This window comes from Ammospiza nelsoni, chromosome 15, assembly GCF_027579445.1.
Source record: "Ammospiza nelsoni isolate bAmmNel1 chromosome 15, bAmmNel1.pri, whole genome shotgun sequence".
NCBI classification, from domain to species: domain Eukaryota; kingdom Metazoa; phylum Chordata; class Aves; order Passeriformes; family Passerellidae; genus Ammospiza; species Ammospiza nelsoni.
This window is the reverse complement of record NC_080647.1, coordinates 1664923-1691082: the sequence shown is the minus strand read 5'-3', so window position 1 is coordinate 1691082 and position 26160 is coordinate 1664923. Positions and strand designations below refer to the sequence as shown.

Genomic DNA, 26160 nt, shown 5'->3' with positions numbered 1-26160 from the left:
AGTTGGTCTGCCCTGGGCTGTGGTTTCTCTTTAAAGGTTGTACCCAAACAGACAACATTTGTTTTCCTGGGTGTGTTTTTAGTAAAAACAGTGATTCAGCTTTGTTTTTGTGTGTGTACTTCAGCTCTGGGTCCCTATCAGGGACAACCTGAACGAGGTGTGAGTGTTTGTTCTGCTATCCAAGTATTGATGGACAGGAGCAGGAAACCAGTCCCAAACCTATCCACTCAAGGGCCCTTTATTAATGATTCCATCTTATTACCCAGTGCAGTAATTAAGTGATACCAAGGAGCTTTTCATTGGTACTGTTAAATTTGGTGAGTAAGCACTGCAAAACAATTTGGTGAGTAAGCACTGCAGAGCTCGTGTGCCTGGGCAGTTTTTGGTGGTTTTGCAGCCAGCAGCAAACCCTGTCCCTCCCTGGACAGGCAGCTCCCCTTGCCAATCCCCCTGTCCAAGCCCAGCACATTTCTGTCCCTGTCCCATCCCCATCCTCTGCTCAGTGCTCCACTGCCACCCTGCAGGAATTCAATTTTCTGCCCTTGTTTAATGCCATCTCTTCCCCATTATTTCCACGGGGATAACAATGTATTTAAATGCATTATCCTCCAAGGAACACCCAGGAAAGATCTCCCTTTTACATGCACACTGATTGCTCAATCTGCTGTATTTTACCTGAATTTCTGTAGATTAATTTCCAGATAATCTGAGCTGGTCGTTACTAACGATTTATGGCTGGGGAAGATTATTTTGCTGGAAGTTCAGCTGACATATTTTGCAGTTGCAAAGCAAATTTGGGAAGGCCTGAGGGATCACAGGCAGCCTCATTATTGGTGCATGACCGCTTTGTAGCCAGCTGCATCTTTAATATCCAGGGAGATTTGTGCATTTCAGTTTGTTTTCTTTCTTCTTGTTTTTAATAATTTACCTTCGAGAGTCTATTTACAACCGTGTCGATGTGTGAATATGTTTGTCTGTCAAAACTTAAGATATGTGCAGAATGCAAGAGATGCATTAATTTTTTATTTGCTTCTTAAGGAAGCCAAGCTGTAAACTGGCAGTGCTGAGTACCAGAGCTGCACTTCAGTGAATCCTAATAAACACAAGGGGGAACATCAAACTGTGTGCTCCTTCAACTAACTCACTTAAAAAGAGATAATATTCCTTGCTGAAGCTCTTTGCTCTGCTAGGAGAGACAATAATTCAGTTTTGGTTTTATTATAACAAAGCAAACCCACACTCAAACTTTGTCTAACTTTTAATTTGCTGTTGAATTAGCAAAACTGCTTGCCCTTATGCACCAACCAGAATAACAGAGGGTCATGAAAAGCCCATCAATAAAAGGGTTTTATGCATTTAAATATTTCTGTCTGCTGAGATTCACTCGAAAATTATTTCTCTTTTTGCATGCACTTACGTGTTTTCAGAAGACAGCATCTAGATGAGTACTTTTCAAAATGTGCTCTAAAGCTGTTGAGAGGGCTTTTATTCTTACCAGAGGATTGCTTCTTTGTCTGATTTCTAGCTGTTAGATTAGTTTAGTTTTAATTGGAGAATAAATTTAGTTGTCCAGTAGATCCCTATGAAGAGTAGTAAGTTCTTTGTCACTCTGTATTGCAGTATCAAAACTGCTGATTTTTATTCCCCCTTTTAAAAGCAATTACAGAACTATTTTTTATTTTTTTTTTTTAGTTTTCAAAGTGATCTTTACCCTTTGAAGTAATTCAGCCTGTAAAACTACACAGAAAGGGGATCACTGGCATTTGAGAGTTGAAAAAAAACCCTGCTAATCTGGAATAGCACTGTTCTGTGTTAGAAGAAATCCACTGCAACTCAAATGTTTGGAAGAGAAAAGGTCTGGGGGAATATAAAAGCATGCCATGAGAGAGAAAAATAACCCATTGTCAGTAGAACTGTAGGAAATGGAACTGAAAGGATTGATGCAGTTCAGGCAGAGCAGATGCTGTATAAACCACTGTATAAACCACTGTACACCTGAGTCAAAATTCTCTTTATTTACATTCATCATCCTTCAGCTTTGAGAAACTATGATCGAATTTGTTAGCAATATTAAATTAAATATAAAGCATGTTTATAAATGTAGATGGAAATAGATTTCTTTTGCTTTCTGCCCTGACTCTGATAGCAGGTGGGAGTATGTTCTTGCCAATGATTTATTTCCAGCTTTCAGCTAACTCTGACTAAATGCATAGCAGTAAATGACATAACAAATATGGAATGGGTAAGAGTCCAGCTCCTGATGGAGGGGAGCAACAAGCAAGTCCATTCCAGGAGGTGGATGGGTGTACATAGATAAAAAGGGCTCCTCTCACACACAGTTATCAATATTTTCTTATCTTGTTGTTCTCCAGGAAGATGAAACCTTTCTTTTGAATGCCTTTTGGTTTTTTTTTTAATCACCATTGGTATCCATTCTGTTTTATGAAGTGCTGTCTGAATCTTCCTTCAGATAGAACTCATAGAGTTTGGCTCAAGGAGAATTTCCAGATAAAATTTAACTTTAGAGCTTGTTTAGTTCATTCTGCTGGTAGAAAATGTGATGGAATCTGTGATGTGATCACAGAATGTCAGTGGCTGCTGAGCTACCAGTGCAACCACGATGTTTCATATTTGCTTTCTCTGTGAGACTGGGGGCATCTCCTCCCGTTCCAGCAGTAAAATGAAATTTCTGTCAGGTGGGATTGAATGTGCAGTGACAGAACTGTCCAAAACCAAAAGGGACAAGACATTGGCTTTGCCCTTCAGTTGTCTTTTTTTCTGGCAGAAAAGGTGCTTGTGGTGTTTGTGCTGCAGCTGGCTCAGTGCTGGGGCAGCCAGTGCTGGTCCTGGTGCGGTTTTCCTGGTGCAGTTTTCCTGGTGCAGTTTTCCTGGCGCAGTTTTCCTGGTGCGTTTCCTGGTGCAGTTTTCTTCGTGCATTTCCTGGTGCAGTTTTCCTGGTGCAGTTTTCTTGGCGCAGTTTTCTTGGCACAGTTTTCCTGGTGCAGTTTTCCTGGTGCAGTTTTCCTGGCGCAGTTTTCCTGGCGCAGTTTTCTTGGCGCAGTTTTCTTGGCACAGTTTTCCTGGTGCAGTTTTCCTGGCGCAGTTTTCCTGGCGCAGTTTTCCTGGCGCAGTTTTCTTGGTGCAGTTTTCTTGGCGCAGTTTTCTTGGTGCAGTTTTCCTGGTGCAGTTTTCCTGGTGCGTTTCCTGGCGCAGTTTTCTTGGTGCATTTCCTGGTGCAGTTTTCCTGGCGCAGTTTTCCTGGCGCAGTTTTCCTGGTGCGTTTCCTGGCGCAGTTTTCTTGGTGCATTTCCTGGCGCAGTTTTCCTGGCGCAGTTTTCCTGGTGCAGTTTTCCTGGCGCAGTTTTCCTGGCGCAGTTTTCTTGGCGCAGTTTTCTTGGCGCAGTTTTCCTGGCGCAGTTTTCCTGGTGCAGTTTTCCTGGTGCAGTTTTCCTGGTGCAGTTTTTTTGGCGCAGTTTTCTTGGCGCAGTTTTCCTGGGGCAGTTCCTGGTGCAATTCTTGGTGCGTTTTGGAGTGAGGCTCTGGGTGCCATCAGAGTCTCTGCAAAACAGGCTTAAGTGTGGTGTTTGACCTCAAGAAACCCCTGAAATGGCACACTGAAAGATGCTGCCCCTTGCTTGAATGATTATTCTGTATTTGGAAGCATTTGGGAGTCTTGGATTTTTAATTTGCTATATATAGCAAATATATAACCCATTACCTCAGAGACCTCAGGTGTAGGGGCCTGAATATATGTATTAGGTATGGAATCCCCCGGACAGCCGAGAGCTGTGGCAGCCGGAGAGCTGGGACAGTGGAAGATAGGACAGCTGAGAGCTGTGGCAGCCTGAGAGCTGGGACAGATATGGATATTGTAACTGTGTAATGGAGAAATTGTTAAAAGAAAAGGGGGGAAATGTAGGGGCCTGAATATATGTATTAGGTATGGAATCCCCCGGACAGCCGAGAGCTGTGGCAGCCTGGGAGCTGGGACAGATATGGATATTGTAACTGTGTAATGGAGAAATTGTTAAAAGAAAAGGGGGGAAATGTAGGGGCCTGAATATATGTATTAGGTATGGAATCCCCCGGACAGCCGAGAGCTGTGGCAGCCTGGGAGCTGGGACAGATATGGATATTGTAACTGTGTAATTGAGAAATTGTTAAAAGAAAAGGGGGGAAATGTAGGGGCCTGAATATATGTATTGTTATAAAGGAGTCCTTGTGAATATATATATGTAGTGAGAGTCCTATGTATTAGATAGGTGGGTCCTGTTGCTCTGGATGAGCTACAGCTGTGGGATCCTTGGTTGGGTAGCAGCTGTAGCTCATGAAGGGCTCTGGGATAAAAGGGGGTTGGGTCGAGAGCCCAGGAGGAGCCCCTGTGGAAACCATGAGGAACTGTGCTGCAGAGAGGAGCTGCATAATAGGACCAGCAAGAAGGTATGGACTTTAAGATGGGACTCCAGAAATATGAAATACAATAAGATAACAACAACAGGACTCCAGAAATATGAAATACAATAAGATAACAACAACACTCAGGTATAACCTGTTGCCTCAGAGACATTTAAGTCATAGCCTAAAAGTTCAGCTATTTTCCATTGCTTCTCCTGTGTGTTCTGAATTTTAGACATCCAGACTGGCTATATCAACAAAAATATTTGATGAGTTATATTTAAATTTTAGCACCTGAGTTTCAGCCACTTGTAATTGAATTTCCATCACAGTGGACACTTGGCTTCCTCCCCATTCATCCCTCCTAAGAGCATGGCACAATATTAATATTGCAATCTTAATAGGCAAAAATACAAACGTTGCTGCTGGAAAGAATTTTTTTTCCTTATCATAAATACAAAGCTATTTCAGTTTCTCATTGCTCTGATCAATAATTCTGACATGTACAAATGCTGTGGTGCATTATGTTCTCTCCAAGATTTCTGACCGTGCTCTAAGTGTTGGGTCAAGTCCCTGGTTCCTTCTCCTCTTATTTCATTTCAAACCGGGTTATTTTGGTTCTCCTCGGCGCACACACACTCACATTCCTTTGCTCTGATGCAGGAGGCATTAAAAGAAAACAACAAAAGAAGAGAATTGGAGGAGAAGACCAAGAGGGCCAAGCTGGCCAAGGAGAAGGCGGAGCGGGAGAGGCTGGAGAGACAGAAGAAGAAGCAGCAGCTGATTGATATGAACAAAGGTAAGGCAGCGCTTTTAGCTGAGAGATTGTCATTAAAAAAGGCAAAACCAAGTCAGGAGTAATAAACTGAAGGCTATTTCTGATCAATATGAGAAATACTTGCTGGCTGTTCTGAAAGCTGGAGGAAGTTCACTTTTCAAAGTGGAAAATTCTGTTTTGTTTCAGCCTACCTGGTCATGTCATCCCATTTCTGCCACTTAATGTGTGTAATGTTCCTTTCCAGGCGTGGTGTTGGGAATTATTGGCTTTTTTGCATTTGTAGCACTTAATTGATTTTTTTTTTTTCCTTATGGATTGACTTCCAAGAAGAAGTGTCCTCCTTGCTTTGTTGTTAATTTCATTCTGTAAACATCTCTATAATCAAGGCGTTGTGGCAATTAATGTCTTTCTTTTTGGGCTTGGGGTCTGTGCTAGGATGGATGTTCTCCCTGTAGTCCTATTAGGAGCTGGAAAATCTAGTTGAGCTGGGAGCCTGAGCTCAGAGTGACATTTCAGCACGACAAAAAGCAATGTGTTGAGCTTGTCAGCTGGGGGAATATTGTATTCCACGTGAGACCTCTGTGACAGAGAGGGAGCTAAGAAAGCAGAAGGAATGGGTGGGCTTGATGTTGATGCTGTGCAGATTTCCAGAAGGTCATAAAACAGAGGCTTTATTCTTACCTGACTCCAGAAGGCAAGGAGAGGTAAAATTGGATTTAGGCAAGAGATCACTCGCAGTTTTTTGTTCAATTTCTGAGTTTGTGTTAATCTGCTAATCTGACCCAGCAATAAAAACACCTGTCCTTGTTATCCATTTAACAGGCCCTGCTCAGGGAGAAATGCTGCAGTGGCACCACAAATCCTTGGCCTTGCTGCAACTGGCGCTGCCTGGAATGTTCTGTAGCAGAAATTCCTGTCTATGGATGACAAACTTTATTACCAGATCATTTAAAGATTAGTCTCATTTCAGTTTAAGTCCTATTATATTAGTCCTATTTCAGTATAGCTATAAACAAAAAGTAGAATTTAAACACAGGGGGATGCATAAATACATTTTCTTTTCTCTGTGAAGTTAAACCAGTGAAGGTTTTTAATGAGAATTTTCTAATACATTCTTTTAGGATATGATTAATATTTCTTTAATATCTGCCACCTGCCACAAAAATGCCAGAAAAGAATAGAAGAAAAGGTTTCATCAGAAGGCTGGCTAAGAATAGAATAGCAAAGAATGGTAACAAAGGCTTGTGTCTTGGACTCTCTGTCCGAGCCAGCTGACTGTGATTGGCCATTAATTAGAAACAAGCACATGAGACCAATCCCAGATGCACCTGTTGCATCCCACAGCAGCAGATAACCATTGTTTGCATTTTGTTCCTGAGGCCTCCCAGCTTCTCAGGAGGAAAAATCCTAAGGAAAGGATTTTCCATAAAAGATGTCTGTGACATTCACCTTCGTTTTTCTGCATTTTTCCCTTTCCAAGCAGGTGTGGGGACACCACTCTGAGCAGTGGCACAAATCACACTGACAGCACTCTGCTTTCCATCAAGAAAGTCTTTTCCTATTAAATGATACAAGTAAAGTTCCATTTTGCATTGTAGTCCTCTCTCAATGAAAATGCAAATGTATGAATGTCTTTACATGGCCCAATGCACCAAACCTGCCATTTAAATAACTAATGTTTGGAAACCTGTGACACAAAGTTAGCTTAATACTTCTAAAATTTTTTTTTCCAATTTGTAAATATTTTAAAACATCCATTTCACATATTACAGCTCTGCTGCTGTGGTGGGAGGAGGGCTAAACCTCCATCCCCAGTGGATTCCATCACATTGATATTCAATTGACTATTTTTGCCAAATAACTAATTTTTTTCTTGATGCAGCTACTTCTGTGTGCTCATTGCTGCTTATATAAACAGTTTGTAAATTTGTCTAAGTGAATGTGACACAGCAGGCTTAGAGGAAGGAGGCAGATGTCCTCTCAAGCTGTCACTTGGACAAGGTGATTTTCACCCAAAGGCTCATTTTAACCTCACCCTCTCTCAGCTCTTGCTCTGCATCTCCCAGAGTCAAATTTGACTCAGAGCTGCAGCCTTGGAGGTCACAGCAATTGGCTTCCTGCATTTGACAGCTTCTTGTGCAGTTCTGTAAAAAGGATTTTTCCTGTTTTCTGACTGTTCAGTGACCGCTTTTTGTGTGGTCACAGATTAGGTTAGTTGTAATTAATTAACTGAAAATTAATATCTGTTTCTTGGTGTAACTATAGAAAAGCACAGTGTGGCCAGAATCAAGAGTTGTTCTGGATATTTTCTAGTGATGAAGTAACTCAGACTTTGGCAGTGTTTTGAAGACCCCTTTACTCAGTTTGGTGGTTTTGTGCTTTGTGTAACTGGGCTGCCACAGAAACACTACATGTAAACTGATAAATTTGCTGAACATTCCAAAATATTTAAAGATGAATGCAAAAAAAAATTAAAAAAACACTATAAAAATGAATATTTCAAAAAGTTATCAAGCTGGTTAGCACTGAAAAGCCCAGGTTTCCAGGTGAGGTTGGGAGGCACAGAAATGTTTGTGTCTCATGCACACACCTGCAGATCTGGAGTGTGACAGCTGAAATCATGAACAATTTTCTCCTTATGGGAGATGAATTGGGAGGAGAATCCTTTCATGGCTCCCATCTGATTCCACATCTGCAGAGTTCCTGCAGCATTGCCTCTGTGTGCGTGGTGAAGGGAGAGGGGAGAATTGGAGAATTGGAGAATTCAGCTTCCTGGAGCTGCAGAGTGTGACTGCAATTCTGATGCAAATGTTATTTAATCAGAAACAGTTTTGCTCTTCATTATATCTGATTACCATGGCAATTAAAATCACCTTTTAACTACCAGCATTCGGATAAAAGATAGAATGAGCTTTCTCAGTCCCAATTAGGGCTGAATTAATTGTTTTGAAGACATATTACCACTCTCCCCTAATGCAGCTGAAGGTAATGCCAGTGCAGTTCTGTGCAGGAGCTTGATGGATATTCCTGTTTTCCCTTTCCAAGTGCCCCCATAGCAGATTTCATGGGTTTTTCATTCAGACTGGTGTGTTGTGTTTCCTTGGGCTGGTGTTTGATTTCTCTGGGGCAGGATATCATTCCAGGGGTTGCTTTTGCTGCAGTTTTCTGATGATTCTGTGCTTTTGTGGTTGGTTTGTCTTCCTTCCACGTCCTTTAGCATAAACAGAAATCCATACTAAGCTTATTACGAGTTACACGTTATTTTGTAAATGTCTTTTTGGATTTCTCTATTTCCTGGTGATTGCACGGGCTACCTGGAGTGGTAAATCTTGGCTCTTATTTGCATTTTAAAGATTATTAGTTTGTGGAGCTGGATGTCAATGAGGCAAACGTTGAAATTCCTTTGGGAAGTCATTATTTCTCATATTGACATTGATGGTCTGTTTGAATATGCTGCACACCTCCTGAAACCTGGTATTCACAGAACAAAAACCAGACTGAGCTTTGCATTGTGCTCCAAGGTGAGCATCTACAGGTTTGAGTTTTCCTCTTCAAGCAGTTCTGCAGGAATTGCTGGAAAACTTTGTAAGAGCTGTTTGTGCAGAGTTTGAAGGGGTGAGAATGGGGTGAGTGTCAGAGTTACTGAGCTGCTGCTAAATGGGTCAGAACCAGCTCAGGAGAAATGCAAATGGATGTGAGCATGGACAGGAAGCTAGAAAGAAATTACAGCTTGAGATTTAATCTCACCTTTAAATGCTTTGCTCTGGAAAAATTTGGTTTTGATATTGAAGATGGCCCATATGGTACCTTCTGATTGAGTTTATTGGGGGGAAAAATTATTAGACTGACAAATCTGTGACTGGGATAATTGCAGGGAAGGAAGAGAAATTGGATTCTTTGCTCTTAAAAGTAGGTTTCTTGGGGACTGTTTGCTGAACAGTAACAAGTAGTAACTTCAGGGAGTTTTCTATGCAAATTCAACTTTTCCTCAGAGAAATTATGTTGCAAAAAGTAGGTACTGTTATTAATGGTGAAAGTAGCCTTAATTTTGTTTATATCAGTGTAACTGCTGTATAGCAGTTGATATTTTGTAGAACTTACAATGTTAAAAAGCATTTCAGAAATAATTATTGATCAGCCTTACTGTAAGGCTGTTCAGGGATCAGGGTGGGCTGGGGAGCAGAATCACCCCTGGCTCTGTGTAAGGGCTGCTCAGTGATAAGAAAAATCCCCCTGAATTATCAACAGTTTCCAGTTCCAAAACACAGCCCCCACAGCTGCTGTGAGGAAAATTGACTCTATCCCAGTTAAACCATCACCATTATTAAAAAAAATAAAGTAAAAAGTCATCAAGAATGTGTAAGAACTCCCCTTTCCTTGAAATGTATTCCCAAAACTCTTTTCCTTAAGATGTTAGAGTTGTTCAATAATAAGGAACTTTTAAAAGGAAATTATTAACAATGGTAAGAGTATTTATGATTTGTTCTGCCTTTTCATCACAGAAATTTAAAGTACCTCAGTACTGTAGCTTAAATGCAGCCTTGGAGCTGCACAGAACTTTATTTACAGGTGCAATTACTGAGCTATCACATGGGATTTTTTGGGGTGGGTATTTTTGGTGAGCTGCACAATCTTTTCCTTCCCACACAGAGGAAAACTCTTCCCATTTCTCCAGATAATTCACATTGCATCTCTTTGAGGTGTGGTCCTTGCAGGACCAGGGGCTGTGTGGGGGCATCTTAGTGAGGCCACAGCAGACCTTGACCACTGGGACATTTTCTCCCAAAAATTAAAAAATGTGCATTTCAAACATTGTTTTCAATCTCCTGCCTGTACAACAAAGCAGATTTTTTTTTTTCTATTAATTTATTTAAGCCTGAGGTCAGGTTATCACCAACAATATTCTTAATTGGTGTGTGAGCAAGGCTTTGCCTTGTTTTGTGCACTGACATGAGCTGGGGTTCACTTCCCAGTCACACTGTCCTAACTTGTTCTCCCCTAATTAAAAAGTAAATAAGAGGCACGAGACACCACTCTGCTGCAAGCTGCAGAGCAGCACTGCTTCCTGGAGAGATTTATTATGCATGCAAAGTGAATTTAGCAAATGAATAAAATGCAAATATATGAGGAGAACACAAAAACACGCTTTCCCAAAGACATTGAGGGCTGACCTTTTTAAGTGAATATATTGCAATTAAAAATTCTGGTGCTGGTTATGAATAAAAAGTCTTGTTTAAAAGTTTCTGCAGGACACCCATTAGACTTTGAAAAGTGCATTAAAGTTCAAAGCCAAACAGGGTAGTGCAAGATGTGAATAGAAGCACAATTTTAAAACCCTTTGGAGCAGCAGGAGGCAGCATGTGTTACCTAATGAGATATTTGACTGGACTCTTTCAGTAAGGACCTAAATTTATGAAAAAAATTCCTGTAAAATTCCTGTAAACCTTTACCCAAATGGCTGTGCAATATCTACACTTCTTACTAACTTAGATCAGTTTGCAGTCTGTGTATTTGTAATAACGAGTACAAGATGTTTGCAAGTGCACATGGAAAACACTAGAAAATAAAAATGTGCCAGCAAGATATGTTTGTAAATGTGTGCAGGTAGTCCATCAGAGCAGACTGGTTACTGGAGGGATTGATTGTTGATTAAGGAGGGAGGGCAGCAGAGCCCCAGGAGCAGCAGCACCTTCCCAGCCGTGGCTCTGAGCTGAGGGAAGCAGATCCATGGAGCTGCACCATGGGCTGAGCTCTGGGGGAGATCCTGCAGCCCCCAGCTCTCCCAGCAGCTGGCACCTGCTCAAACATCCCCCAGAGTTCCATTTGGAACCCTTTTGGTCACTATTGCTGCCTGGCAGAGCCCAGCAGGGCCAGGCTGGGTTCAGGGGCTGGCGGTGCCATCCTGGGGCTGTGCTGCACTCAGAGGGTTTTGGGTTTTTATTTTTGCTCTGCTGGCACTGCCCGGGTGCCAGAGCACAGCAGGAGCTTGTCCTGCATCCTTCCAGGGGCTGCTGAGTGTGGCTGAAGGAACTGTGCTGCCTGAGGCGCTGTGTGTTGGAATGCACCCCCTGTTACACCCAAGGCTCTTCAGGGCTGATTTCTGTCCTGTCACTGCTGTAACCAGGCTGGAACTGCTCCTGGAACCGCAGGATCTGGGCTTTTGTCGCTGTTTCTTTGGTCACCTCTCCAGATTGGAGCTCTTGGGCATTCCCTGTTAAAGAGCTCGTGTGAAGTCACAAACATTAATTCAGTTATTCCAAAGCTTCTGCGTGTCTGGTCTCTTCAGCAGTGCAAAGAGCAATAATATTGTTCTGTGGAAGAATAAAGTTACTTTGTCTTGATAATACATTAAAAATGGCCCAAATCTGCTGAGCAGCACTGGTGTGAGCCCTGGTTCCTGCAGGAGCATTTCTGTGACTCCCAAAAACACACCTGAGTGTGGTGCTCCAAAACAGAGCAAGCACAATTGGTGTCAAACCCAAATCCAAGCAAACGGGGCTCGTGGTTAACACTCCAATTCATCACTGAGAATACTTTTGCAGTCTCTTTAACACCAGGAGTCAATCTGGCCTTTTCTAAGGCAAATCAAAGAAATTACCAATTTTTTTTTTTTGCATGTCTCCACACATTTTCTCATTTTCTCTTCTTTAAATGCTTGGGGCCAACTTGGAGCAGAAACAATGAGGAAGAAAATTACTTGTTCCAGATGAAACTCCCGTCCTTGTGTACAGTGAAAGACATCTAAAAGACAAATAATGATTATGTGTTTTATTTCTGCTGACAGGAGTGCTGGAAATAAGTTTTTAGTTTTCAAACTTCTGGCAATTTCTGTCTTTGTTTTTTATTTGTGTCTATAAATTGCTGTGGTTGGTATAGAAATGACAAATGGAGGAGGTTGCTGGTAGTATGTGAAGAACTGCAGCAAGAACTATAGGGAAAGACTGAAATTCCTGTTGAATTTTATTTATCAATTTTAGTCAGGACTCCCTGAAAATGCAGTTCTTTGTACAGTTCTTACTTAACCACCTGAAGATTGTGATTAGGATGCACTGCTGAGATCAGACCTTGCATGAATTTGACTTTGAGGAGTTAAAAATCTCATCACTCTGTCTTGCAGCCTCGTCAGTAATGTGTTTTATGTTGTATATGCTGGCATCCCAAAGCCAGGCTGGCTTTTGGCACTTGCAGTAATTAGCAGGTAGAGCAGCTCACTCAGCAAAAAAAAAAAGGAAGGCTGCATAAACATTCATGAAGTATTGAAGGGTTTTTGTCTTTTTTAATAAACTCTGCCAGCTCTTACTTTTAATGAAGATCGAAGAATATTGTAATTTTTCTACACATTAAATATTCTAGATATTAACTAGTTCTGGGTGTGCAGTCACTGCCATTAAGTGTTTCAGACCAACTTGATGTGTATTAATTTGGACAAAGTGTATTCACAGACCTTTGATTTTGAAGGTAAATTTAATACAGAGCCAACAGCAAATCAATGAATAAGCATGGGTAGGATAAGAAGCACAAAGAAAAACAATTATGTTGCACAGTTTGGAGGAAATTCTGGCTTTGGATGTGAGTGGGAATTGAGAAAAGCTAATTTGCTTATTTGTTTTGCAGGAGCTCATTTGTTTAAGGCTTTTAGATGGAATGTAATTAAAACTGGTATTTCAGAGTCCTGTGCTGGTTCCTGCACTTGCTCTGCTCCCTTTCTCCTACCCTGGGTGTTGTGTAGTGTGTGCAGAATGGTTTCAGTTAGGTGGATGTATAATTTAAAGGTATCCAGTAGTTATTCTGATGATCAGCTTGTAGAAATTTGAGCTAGGCTCTGTTTTAGGTGTGCTCTTACATCAGCTGTGGATTGAGTCTAATAAATCTGAATGTAACAGAGAGCAGGACAGAAGAGCTTACTCATTAAAAGGCTGCTTTTAAACGTGAGCATTTGAGAGCCTGAATGTGCATCTAACATCCCACACCTCGTGTGAGTCAGAAGGTTTTTACCATAATGTAATTTTCTTGCATAAAGGAATGATCTTCCCTTTCCCAGATGGGGAAATTTGGGAGTTTGGAGTCTGAGAGATGCGGATGAAATGTCCACCTCCCTGCTGAGCCTAACCTATATTTTAGTTTTGGGTTATAACACAGATATGGGAACAGAAAGAGGCATTCATCAGTAGTTTTGTAACCTTTCAGTTCTTTGACCTCTATTTCTCATGCTGCTGAATGCTGCTGTCAACTGTTATTAACAGACTGGAATGCAAAGGAATGTAAAGACTCAAATATATAAAAAGAAGTAATTTTTCCACCCAGATTTCCATAATGCACCATAAAGTCCAGCAATTTAAAGGCTGCGAGTTAGCTTGGATATGGAAAAAAGCAAAATATAAAATGGAGCAGAAGTAAAATTCAGCCGTTAAGAAATGTTACACCACTGACTTCCACTGCATGATTATCCCCTCTTCACTCTCCTTATGTCACCTGAAGACCATCCATGCTATTGATTGTATAGATGATTTTCCCAAAGATCTAGTGAGTCATGAAGTCGGGAGGCATCATATAAAATATTTTCTGTGTGCTGCAATATTGAACTCTCTGCTGCTCAGTGCCATCAGATGCATTGATTAAATTGACCTGGTTGCACGTCAGGAAAGCCTGCGGCCATCCCAGCAGCGAGGCAGCCATCACTCACTCAGCAGCTGCTGCCCCTCTGCATGCTGAGGGTGGCATCAATAATGCCCAGGTGACATCTCCAGGTGAAAGAAGGGTTGGCATCACCTTTGCCTGGTGGGCATCGCCCACAGCAGACAGTGCCCCCTGCCCTGAGATGTGCCCAGCAGCCTTGCTCTGAGGTGTGCCTGCCTCTTCTTTGGCAGCATTGTGGAAATGGGGCAACTCTTTTGCCACCCTGGCTTTTTAAGATTTTCTAAGCCTCCTGATGCTGACATTCTTGTAGCGAACCTTCTCACACACTTTCTGTAAACAACTCATTGTTTGGCATTCCTTTATGGAGGAGGAGAAAGCTGATGGACTGTTGGTCAGTCCGGTGTCATTGGAGAGGTGGCACTGTCACCCTCCAACCCGCTGTCACTCTTGGACATCTATAAATGTTGGGGTCAGAAAATAAACTTCCCTTTCCCTTCACCTTGAGAACAGCGCTGTGCGCTCGTGTTCTTCCCTGTCCTGTAGCGACACTCTTGGACTTCTGTTTCCCTCTGAACCTGGCGGCAGCCGTGCTGATGGAGTTTTGTTTTCCTGCTCCCCACAGAGGGCGATGAGACGGGGGTGATGGACAGCCTGCTGGAGGCCCTGCAGTCGGGAGCGGCGTTCAGGGACCGCAGGAAACGAACGCCGCGAGCGCAAGGTAAGGGAGATCCTGCAAACCTTGGGCCGAAGCTGAGCGGCCTCAGCTGGGCCACAAACACGGCAATCTGAAGTTCTTTGGCAAAGACTTGCCGGCGGTTTTCACCGTGCTGCTGTTGGGCACTGAGCCCCTGTGAAAGCCCACCACCATCACAGATTCTTAACCTGCCGCTCGAGCTCCGAGTGCCCTAAGGGCTCCTGTTGTCTTTAAAATGGCATTTGAACATCCCTGCACTCAGCGTGCTTCATTCTTACAGCTGTAAGTATAATTAATTCATTGTAGGTGGTGCCATGAGGAGTGTTAGCTCCTTAACAAATAGGATTTGAGTGTTCAGCTGATCATCATTTCCAAGCACTGCTCTTGGGTGTGTTGTGCTCTGGTAGGAACTTCCAGTTTTGGAGTCTTAAAAGTAGAAATGCATTGAGATAGTAATGTATTATATTTAAATAAATATCTATATTTACTTCAAAGTAAAATGCATTAAGATAGCTTCGTTTTCCTGAGGAAGACAATGGCATTGGACTCTGTCCACTTTACTGAGCAATTGCTTCTGCCTGCAGAGCTGATTTTGAGACATTTTGAGACTCAATGGCAGCATTTCCTTCGTTCACTTCTCTGCTTATGATATTCCAGTGGCACACACTTTGTGAAATGCATTTACTCTGCTTTCACTTTTCATCAAAGCTCATGGTAACCGTGTTTTGCAATTTTTCATCTCAAACATGACTTATAGTAAAAAATGCAGTCTTAAAAAGCTACAGTTGAAGTTATTTGGCATAAAATCAAAAGCTTGGTTTGGATATGTTTGGCAAAGAGGGTCATGAATAAGCCATGTTAATCCCCCTGATCCTCAGTGAGCTGGGGTTAGGTTCAAGTTGGCTGATGATTCTTTTTAGAGGAACACAAGAGCAAAGGCAAATTCTTTTACTCTCTATAGTAGCAAAGGTAGTGCATAATTATTTTTAATTTGCCATATGCATGATCTTATGGAAAAAAAATCAAATAAGTGACTTGATTTGTTCATACTCTGAAGTCAATTCCCCTCCAGTTCCAGGATCATTCTTAATTCAGGGCTTGTTTCTGCTCTCAGATCAGACGTGAAAGAAATCCTCGATCAAAGTTTGGTTTTTCCCCTATCTTGAGAAGTATCATTTTGAGAGATGGTTTCCCTGTGTTGTGGCTTGAGGAGACATTTGTCACCAAGAGTGACAAAGCAAAGCTTCCCAGGGACCAGAGGAGATTGCACAAAACCTGCTGCAGCTGAGCAAACAGAAGATGATTGAACCTGGGGCAAAACCAGGGATTCCTCAGCAAAAATGGGGGACAGAGCTAATTAAAAATCCCTTTGGCTGATTTTCTGCTTTATGTAGTTACTTTGAGTTCTGTGTTTGGAATTTCACTGGGCCAGGTGATATTCCAGTGGGGCTTTTAAATGCAAGGAGCTTGATTGACTTTGGAGAATTCACTGTGAGAAAAGGACTGGCTCCTCCAGCTCCAAACTGGCCAAATGTGAGTGTTCTGTAAGAGAAGAAGGCCATAAAGTGAAATTTTCAGGGGTAGCTAAGAGCTGAGAATAGGATGCAGTAAATGTTAGTACCAGTTAAATATCTCATTGAAATGCTCATGTAAATTTTCTCATGTGGCTTAGAAATGTACGTGACATTTTGTGAGTAACTTGTCTACACACCAAGGTAAAAATGTGGCTGAAATGTGAGCAGTGAACTACAGCATGAAAATCCTGGGACCACATTTGCATCCTTCCATATCTCTCCTTCAAAAAAGAAGCACTGACAGTTCCCTCCTTGGTGCCCCCCTGTCCTGCAGAGTTCCAGCCAGTGAGATTGGGATAAACAATTAATTCCATGCCTCCTCTGGTTCAGTGGAAGGTGGGAAAAAAAAGGAAATAAAAGGCCTGGAAAGAAGAGTTTGGGGGATTTCTGGGCTTGTTGGGTGGTGTGGTTGTGATTGGCAAATGGAATAATTCTGTTTGTGGGTAGGGAACAGTGCAGGGGTTTTCTGTGAATTGTTGGAGCTGAACTGCTCTGGAGTTTGGGTTTGGGACACTCATGGGGAAAAATTAATAAAGGTGTTGCTATTTCCAAAGTTGGAATCGTCCAGCAAAGTTTTGGCTTTGAGCTTGTCTTGGTTGCACATTATGGTCTGAGAGGAAAATCCATTAAAAGTTTTCTGCCTGTTTGGACACAGATCTCATTTTTCTGTGTCAGTTGTGGTTGGAGTTTAGCAAGGAGAAAAAACAACTTCTGCTTGTTTACTTCTTGTAGTTTTGCTAATTCCTTGGTAACAGGTGGCCCCTACAGAAAGGCAAAAAAAAACCCCTGTCCAAACCCCTAAAAAACCCACAGAGAAAATGCCCCCAAAACCACTCAGCACTGCAGCAGGTTCACTTTTGTACTTTTTTCATGTATGCGCTCTAGATCTGTCTTTTTCCAAACTTGCTTATTCCGTTTGCATCTTCTCATGGTGAAAATTAAAACTCGAGAGGTTTCACACCCTCGCAGTGGCTGCAATCAGAAGATCATGGAAATTTAGCTTGTGCTGTGTTTGCTTCCAGTGGTTTCATGAAGGAAATTCAATTCACAAGGAACAGGAACAAACTGTAGTTTCAGTTCTTGATTTTTGATCATTTTAGCTGAAACACCACAACTTTGCAAAAAAAGAAAACCAAAAAGAAGCAAAAAAAAAAAACCCTATGTGTGTTCCCTGTGGCTTTGGGTGAGTGGGCTGGACCTGGGAAGAATTAATTAATTTGGATAATGGAGCTCCAATTACTACAGGCTTACAACCAGGAGTGTCATTCCACCTCTTCAGTTTGCCTTTTTTACAGGGATTGCTGCTGTACCTTGTAGAATATTTGTGCTTACGTGGTCATTCCTTTAAAACAATTCCTTTTAAATTAATTTCCAGTCAGATTCAGACTGGGTAAGAGGTGCAGAAGGGAAGAGAGGGACTGCTCAACATTGCAGTACTTCTGCTGGGAAAAAATCAAAATGGGAAATGTACAGACAGGTTCAGAAAAATAAAACCCATTTCAAATATGTTTCACTGCATTATGTTTGTTTGCTAAGCCTGGAAATGAAAAGCTACACTGTAATGGGTTGCATTACAACCCCAGACTTTTCCAGTAAAAATGGTTTTGTTAGCAGGTCATGGAGGTAATAATAATAAATTCCTGCCCCCTTCCTGTGGTTTTACATTTCACTCTAGTTTTTTCTGTTCTTCTGCAGATTTCTCAATGTGTAAAACCATTGTGTGGTTCCTCTCTCCTGAGCTCAGGGCTCCACTTTATTGTTTGTAGCCACAGATTTTAGGGAGAGAGAGATTGTCCTTCCAGGGGATTGCTTTGCTTAGAGAGCCCACAAAATAATAATTAGACATCAGCTTCTAGGAATGTTGGTTCCTCTTCCAAAAATACCCTTGAATTTTGCAAGTTTGCCAATATTGGGGTAATAAAGAGCAGTTTTAGGTGGCATTTATCACAGGGAGCCATTAAAATCTGCATCCAACCCTGCTGCTGCACAATAATCCCTGCCCTTTCTCCTGGCCCTGGGCTGTGAAATTATTAAAAGAAGACCAATTCAGGAATAATTTTTTTCCTCTAAATTAGCTTAAGCAAATTTCTGCACAGAGCTAACCGTTCTGCTAAGGCTCTTTTTATTAAGTTTCTAAGTTTTTTTGGCACGGAATTGAATTTCTTTTAGGAATGTTAATAACCAGTGCCCTCCTCTCCCATAAATGCAAACTCTGGCAGCCTCCCCGATGCCCTCTCGGTGCTGGGGATGCAGTGCTGCAAGGGACCTGCATGGAGGTTCTCCTGCTTTACATCCCTGTGTGTTTCTTGAGGATTCCCTCTGCTCTCTCAGCACGCATGTTGGATTTGTTTTTAATTCCTGCATCACAACAGATCAGTTGCTGCCCCGTCATTATTTCCATGCTGAGAGCACACCCTGAGGATGGAAAGGAGACCCTGAACCCCCCTGGTTCAGTCTCTGCATCTGGTTTTTGTTTTTGGTGGGAGCATCTGAAGGGCTTCCACTCCTTGTTTAACCGTGGCAAGACAAACAGGAGTTGTGGTAATATTGTTCCTATTTTTTAATGATTTTTGGTAATTTTCATATGGTATTCAGACATTTAAATTTAAAATATGGGTTTGTTTAAGTAGGTGGGTATTTTTCATTGCATCAGAGTTCTAATAGAAGGTTATTGGTTTAGGAATCTTGTGTCTTCTGCTTGGAGATACAGCTGTGCCTAAAGACTCACTTCTGCTTGTCTACCTTGCTAAACTTATTTTACCTTTGCATTGATTGTATTGAATAACATCTGGAGGGTTAGTTGGGTTCCTGGGTGCACAATCCCCATTTACCTGAACCACATTCAAATAAAAACCTTCAGTCAAAGCAGATTTGCTCTCCTGAAAGCCCTGTCAGTCATTCTGCATGTGACAGTTGTCTAAATAAGCTGGGTTTTGATATGCTTGCAGCTGTGAATTGGTGAGAATGTCAAAAATGCTCAAATGCAAGGAGGTGGGAGGTGCACTGAATTTGTGCTCAACAAAATGTCTTTCAGAGGAACAGATCCTTAACATTAAATACCTGTTAGCAACTTGGAAATATCCATTTTGAGCTATAAAAATTTACTTCTGAGTTTAAAAATCAGTTTGTATTTTAAACTTCTTCATATTTTCAAACATTTTAGCTTTCAGGAGCTGAGTATTAAAGGGCTTGTTTGCTATGCAGTTGTGCCATGGAGGATTTTTGCTTACAGTCAGGTGCTGGGCACTAATGGGACTCACACAAGATCCAAGTGCTTCAAAATTCCTACATCTGTAACAGCAAGAGCTGAACAAGACCACCAATAATAAATTTACTCATTTTGCTATCATGGCACTATTGTATATTTAAGTTTGCTTTGTATTTCTAAATATAAATATGGGCACCATTCAAATTGAATCTCAGCAAGTTACCTGAGTCCTGAGAGCTCCATAAACACTCCCAAAGCTGTTTAAAAATAGGTATTTGTGGTATAATCTATTTTTGCTGTGTCTGCATTTTGCCTCATGGCTTTTGTAATTAAAGGAGTACTTAGATAATACGTTTTTCCTGTGGCCTGGCATGAAAGGAGCAGCTTTGGTATGGGGAGATTTTACCTGACAGGGGAGGTGTCTCTGCTCATGGCAGGGAGTTGGAAATAAATGATTTTTAAGGTTCCTTGCAGCCCAAACCTGAATTCTGTGAGTTTTCGGACAGGCAGGATGGAGGAGGAGTGGACAAAAAGGGAGTAAAGAGGATTCAGCCTGCTCAGACTGGATGCTCCAGGTTTTTAGTGGATATCACATTCCCTGGAGCAGGCAGGGAGTGAAGATGCTCCAGAAACACCCCAGGGCCACAGACAGAAAGGCAGAAATTCAGGAATTCTGCTCATTTGCATAATTGCTCTCACCTCTGTGGGTGTGTTACCCTTCTCTGAAGCAAGAGCTGGAGATGGATTTGTTGTTTTTAAATTGATTTTCTGTTCTTGGTACGCAGGGTTGACCTAGAGCATGTCAAGTGTTCATAAATGCTTGGGGAACTCCACACACACAGAGAAATGGGACTGTGAGCTCTGGACTTTGGGTCTGTTGTGCTGCTTTCTCCAAGTTGTTATTTGCCATTTGATGTGTTCTTATTTCCCAACACAAGAGATTTTCCTGAACAAATGAAAACGTGCCATCAAGCGGCAAAGCCACGTGCACATTGTGGTAAATGTCCTTCAGGAAGCCGTTGTGCTATGTAATTGTGACTAATTACCTCAGTTTGTTGTTCGTCTAAAGCAGTTAATTACTCACCCAGGCTGAGGAGAGTTCTGTGCCCCTTGCCTTTATTAGTGTGCTGCAGAGTGCACTCAGTGCACTGGGCAAGTTCTCCCTGGGAAGTTTCAGAATATTTTTCAAGTTTCAGCGTTTTTAAAACTCAGCACTGGTGCTGCTTTACCCACTGAATTGCCCTAAGATCCAAACACAGGAAATTCTAAATTTTTGTGCCTTTTGAAGTACAAACCCAGAGTCCGTGAGCGATGATGGGAGTTCCCTGGGAGCACTGAGGATTCCTCATCTGCAGCTTTACCACAGAACATCTGAGCTTGTGCCAGACACTTGCAGAACCGGGCCAGTTGCTCCAGACCTTGAAACTGAGTGCTGTATTCCATTTTACATTTCCATACATATTTCTATTTATTTGTGTTTATTCATTTGAAGTTGTTTGTGTCTGTTTGGGGACAGGACTCTGCAGGCACCCAGAGCAGCCCTGGAGTCACTCAGTGTTTATTGTGGAGCTCCTTTCTCTTTGAGTTGCCACTGGTTCAGGTGCCTCTGAACCTCCTAAAAGCCTTTTTGAAGGTCCTGTGTTGTGAAATAGATTTTTACAAATAAAACAAAGCTTTTCTGAGAAGCAGGAATTCTTCCCTAGCAAAAAGAGTGATCCAGGAGGAGACTGCCAAGGTCACAGAGCAGGATTTTGTACGAGCTGGAAGTCACTCACCATTCTGAATTTATTTATTTTTTAATTCACGCTGAATCTGAAAACTGTTCTATTTTAATGAGCTATGTCCTGCTGGATGGGAAGGCCTCCATTCCCAGAGATTGATAACTGAGTTTTGGCTGCATCTTTATGCAGTAGCTGAAGTTAGAGGAACTTTTTTACATGCAGAGAAAGGATATTCATGCATTCATTTACCAACTACATGAGTAGTAATGAACGATATGCAAGGCTAACTTAATTTGCATTTGGGCGTTTGAATTTTCTTTGTCGGTGCTGACAGTGTTATCATGCAATTATTGTGAAACGCTTCTATTTGAAAAATTTTCTCCCACAGTTCTGTTTACTGAGGTAAAGCACGTTGGCTTTAATATTTTAATATATATACATAATGAATGGAAAGGGAAGAGATGAAAATCAGTGTTGCAGTGTATGACTTGGGAGGGACTAATTGGAGTGGCATTAGGTCCAAATGGTTATTTTGTAGGCAGGGAGGGTTTCTGTTCCATCCTGTTCAGGGCACAGCGTGTGGAATTGAGTCCCCAACCTCGGCACTGGCCCAGAGTCCTTCACTGTGGCTGTCACCTCAACTGTAAGAACTTCATTTGTTTCCTTCCTGAAAAGGCAATATTTGCCCTATGGGCTATGGTGTAACAGAGCAAACTGTGAAACTTGTCATTTTCTTGTTGATTTAGCAGAAGAAAATAAGAAAAAAACCCAAAATAACAATGCTCAGTTAGAGAGTACTGATATCATCTTAGGCAGTTATGTCATTCTGTGAGAGGCCAGCATTGCAGTTGCCTCAAGTGATTTTATTTTCTTGATTTTTTTAGTTTCATAATCATAAGAATTTATTTTCCTGGTGGTTTAGGTTCACAATTTTTCATTTCATAATAAATAAATTTATTTTCCTGCTGTTTTTAGTTTCATATCCTTCTGAGAGGATAAGTTGAAGATGCAGCCCAGGTGTGCAGTGGCAGAGGGACAGGTGGAGGCTTTTGGAGCAGCTCTGCAGAGGAGGGCACCAAGAGTGGGATGGCAATGGCAATGCAACCTGAATTCTGTGCTTAATTCTGCTGGGGTTATGGTGCTCACAGAGGTGTGCTTCCCAAAAGCAGAGTTTGGTCTTTATAGCTTATTACAAGTGCAAAATGTTACCAGTTTTGTGGTATAGATTTTGTGATATCACCTCATCCTCAACTGGATTGCTTTTGTGCTTCTAGGAATTTGGGGGAAGATCGTTTCAGGGAGCTGATTTGTGTATTGGCAGGTTGTTGGCTGGCTTTATCTGAGATTATTTTTGCATCTTTCAGCAAAGCATCTCTGGCCATTTATTCACAGTTTAGAGGGTTTAGAAGGCTGACTTTGCCTGCAGTGCTCTTTGTGAGGGTGCAGGCACTGAGAGCTGCAAGCAGGATGGGATTTCAGGAGAGTGTTGGTGGAACAGAGGCTGGATGGGGTTAAAGAATAAAGCAGGGATTTTTTCAAAGTCTCTCCTCCATGGACCCACCTTGGGCAGCACCAGAGCCCAGCCAGGGCTGCACCCAAGATCAACCAAAATGGCCCCAAAATGCACGGCCGGGCACGGGCTCTGTCCCTGGGATCAGTTCTGCTCCATTTGCACCTTGCAGTTCATTGTCCCATTCCAGCTTTAGCCCAGGCAGTCCCATCCTTGTTTTTCTCTCTGCAGCCCACGGGGTTTGTGCTCCTGGGCTGAGATTTGGATCATTTGTCCTTGGTGCCCAGCTGGAGCAGGAATTGTTTTGTCTCCCTGCTCTGTGCACAGAGCTCACCATGCCCTGATGTGGAGCTCAGACCCACACACTAAAGCAGCACAGAATGTGAAACACAGAAAAGCTAAACCTGAGGCATCATTGAGACCTGGTCAATCATCATTTCAAACCCAATTTCCTGTCGGTATCACCATTGCATTTCTGAAACTGCAGCACAGGTGGTTCATCTCATTATTGCACATTATTGCCTCAGCATAATGTAGCTGAGCTGGTGCATTTGTAATGTATGGAGCTCCAAAATTGCTCTCACATCCTGAGCACTATCCATGCTGTTAATTGTAGGACATTTGCACTGCCAGGTTGTTTCAGTTTCCAATGCTGTTATCTTTTAAAGGGTGCTGCAATTAGCGTGAAGTTATTTTTAATGATGACTAAAACCAGATGTGAGATACTGATGATGTGCATTAATAATAATTCTGATAGTCCTGTATTTTAGAGTAACTAGATTGAATTTCCAGAATTGCCTTTAATTCTGTAAAAACCAGACACCAGCCTTGAAAGAGCAGGTTTTATTTAGCCATGCTCAAAGCACCCTGCAGAAGTGAACCTTTGCTATGGTTTGTTGATCTTCTCAGTGGAAGATCTCTGCATGCTGCACAGCTGATTTCTCTTTTGGAGGGGAAAGTGACATAATAGGCTTTGATATAAGATTTTATAAGAACATTATCACTAATATATCTATTAGTGTGTGCATTAGCTCATCTCCTTTACCCTCTCATGGAAGTATATAATGTCATAATATTGTTATTTAAAAACTATATACACACTGCATAGTGCCTTCCAGATGGAGCTCTAAAAATAACAGAGATACTGGAGTTCTTCCTTAGATCTCCATTATATTCACTTCTCATTTTTTTCTGTGATTTCTCTATTATTTTTTTCCATTTCTTGTTCCATTGGATATTTCTTCTGTTGGTGAAGAAGATTCTATTTAAATAATTATAAGGAGAGTATATAAAATTTTACAATGCTGTCTATGTGTCTGTAATTCCATGAATATATTACTGGAGTGGAATGTCAGCCTTCCTGCGTTTTTCCCTACAAATTTAAATTACAAATTAAAATAGACATACCAAACTGAAATAGGGAAAATGTTCAGTCATTGTGAGGATGATTTTTTTTTTTTTTTTTTCATTTTAAAGGGAACAAGTTTCTAAAATAACATAATAGGAAAAAAAGCCATTATTGCCAGTATTCCCTCAGGAGAGGGAGAAATCATTCAGCTTGGAGGGCCACAGCATTTTCTGTGCTGTGATCGGGTTACATTGTCAGCTCAGCTGCCTTCGGGCTCTGTAAATTGTGCCCAAACCGGAATGGGGTGGAGGGAGGACCCGGAAGGTCCTCATGACTTCATGGAGCAGAGTTTGGGTCTGAGGGCAGCAGCAAGTTCCGTCATCACTGGGGGCCGATTAAAATCCAGCAAGGTGCTGAATGAACAAATTAGAAATTATTTCCTTACAAAAGAAACAAAACAAGACAAACCACCCCAAAAAAACCCTACCAAAAAACCAAACCAGAACAAGAAAAACCTCCTAGATCTGATTATTCACTCCTGAAAAAATACATTATCATCCCTGTCAGACATTGCAAAGATGACTGGCAATTTCTTTCCTTGTAAAATCTGTTCATTACAAGATGCTTCTGACAAAAGCTTATTTTATTTTTAAATCTACTTTACCAGAGTGTAAACCTTAAAGAGAGATGTGCTAGAAGTTTCATTTTTTTCCTCCTAATGGATAACCACTCAGGAGGAAGCTGGAATTGTGTTTATGGAGTTTTCTGAGTATTTACTTCCATATATACTATTGAATATATGAACTGCTTCATATATATTGAACTACTTCAATATACTATTGAAATAATAGAGACACTATTACTAAAGAATATTCATTTCCAAAAGATCTCTCTCCACTGAAGGCAATCGTGATTTGGTTGAAAGGAATAGCAGCCCATCATCTAAGTGAGCAGGTATGAATCAGTTCTGAGTGAACAAACATGAATCAATTCTGAGCTGTCCTAAACTTCTTAGGAAAACCTCTTGAAATGTGTTGTTAAAGAGTCAGAAAGTGCTGTAGCACTGAGGGGGGGGGGGATTTCGGGAGGGGATGAACATTTATGAAGCAGGTTTAGCATTTTGCTGGAATTAGATTTGTGCCAAACCCTCACTGGAAGGACAGGAGGGAAGGGATGGAGCATCAAGCACAGCAGTGCAACACCAAACCTGCTCTGGGGGAATTGCTCCTCACTGCAGCAACGTGTGGGAGATGAATTTCTGGGGAAATTTAGGGACTATTTGTAGGTTTGATGTGGCTTTTTTGTAGTTGTTCACTTACTAATTTTTTGAGAGTAATTAATTATTTCTGTTTAAGAGGTTATTGGTCTATTTCAATGGGCTGATTGGTTTTTTTACGATAATTTTAGAGCTGTAGGTGTTAATATAATTTCTATCAAAAACTTTTTATCTTCATTATTTTTATTTATCTTCCTTTCATATTGTGATGGGTTCCTGTACCATGAAGGGACAGATGGTTGTTGTTTTTCTTTTGGGAAAGTGAGTTGTAACATCTACATTACAACATCTACAGTATAACATCTGTATTATCTCACCCTTCACATGAAACTGAAAAGAGAATAAAAGCTTTTAAAACCCATCTCTGGGTCAGAAAAAGGATTAATCCAACAGGAGGTGCTGTCCAAGGTCTGCAAAGCTCTGTAATTCCATGAGACTGAGCTGGAGGATGAAATTCTGTTGTGGGAGAGAGAAGAATAAAAACCTTTGGTCCTTCCTGAGTGCCTGTGGTCAGGCTGGCCCTGTCCCCTGAGTGACCACATTTCAATTTATTAAAAGGCCTTATTGGATGCACCTTGGGCAGCACAAGAGCCCAGCCAGGGCTGCACCCAAGATGAACCAAAATGGCCCAAAATGGTCCCAAAATGCACAAGTGGGCATGGGCTCTGTCACTGTGATCAGTTCTGCTCCATTTGCATATTTTAGTTATTTTTTTTACATGTCTATTTTAGAAAGGGCTTCCCTCGAACAGTTGGCATGAGAAGGTTGCATTTGGTGTTTTTTAAGAAGAAATCTCTCCCAATAGCTCACTGTTACCATCAGTCCTGTAAATACTCTGGGCTCTGGCTTCAGCCTTTTGGAAATTACTCAATATGAATTTACTGTAATGATGGGCTAATTAGTTAAAGTTCACTGGGTTTAGCTAAACACACAGTGTTTGATTTGGAGAGATAAATCTGTGCTCTGTCAACCTTTCCAGGCATAACCCTGCTCCCAACATTATGTGACAGGTAGTCAGG

General features: G+C 41.5%; 1 protein-coding gene across 4 annotated transcripts in view; it reads left to right on the top strand.

Moving 5' to 3' along the window:
* The window catches only part of DIAPH2 (diaphanous related formin 2), a 171291-nt gene that overhangs the window by 106405 nt on the left and 38726 nt on the right, over positions 1-26160 (top strand). For all 4 annotated transcript variants that reach the window (XM_059483044.1, XM_059483043.1, XM_059483041.1 and 1 more), the window contains 2 exons: positions 5059-5194; positions 14433-14528. In XM_059483044.1, the coding sequence (XP_059339027.1) occupies positions 5059-5194; positions 14433-14528 (232 nt within the window). The remainder of the gene's footprint in view (positions 1-5058; positions 5195-14432; positions 14529-26160) is intronic.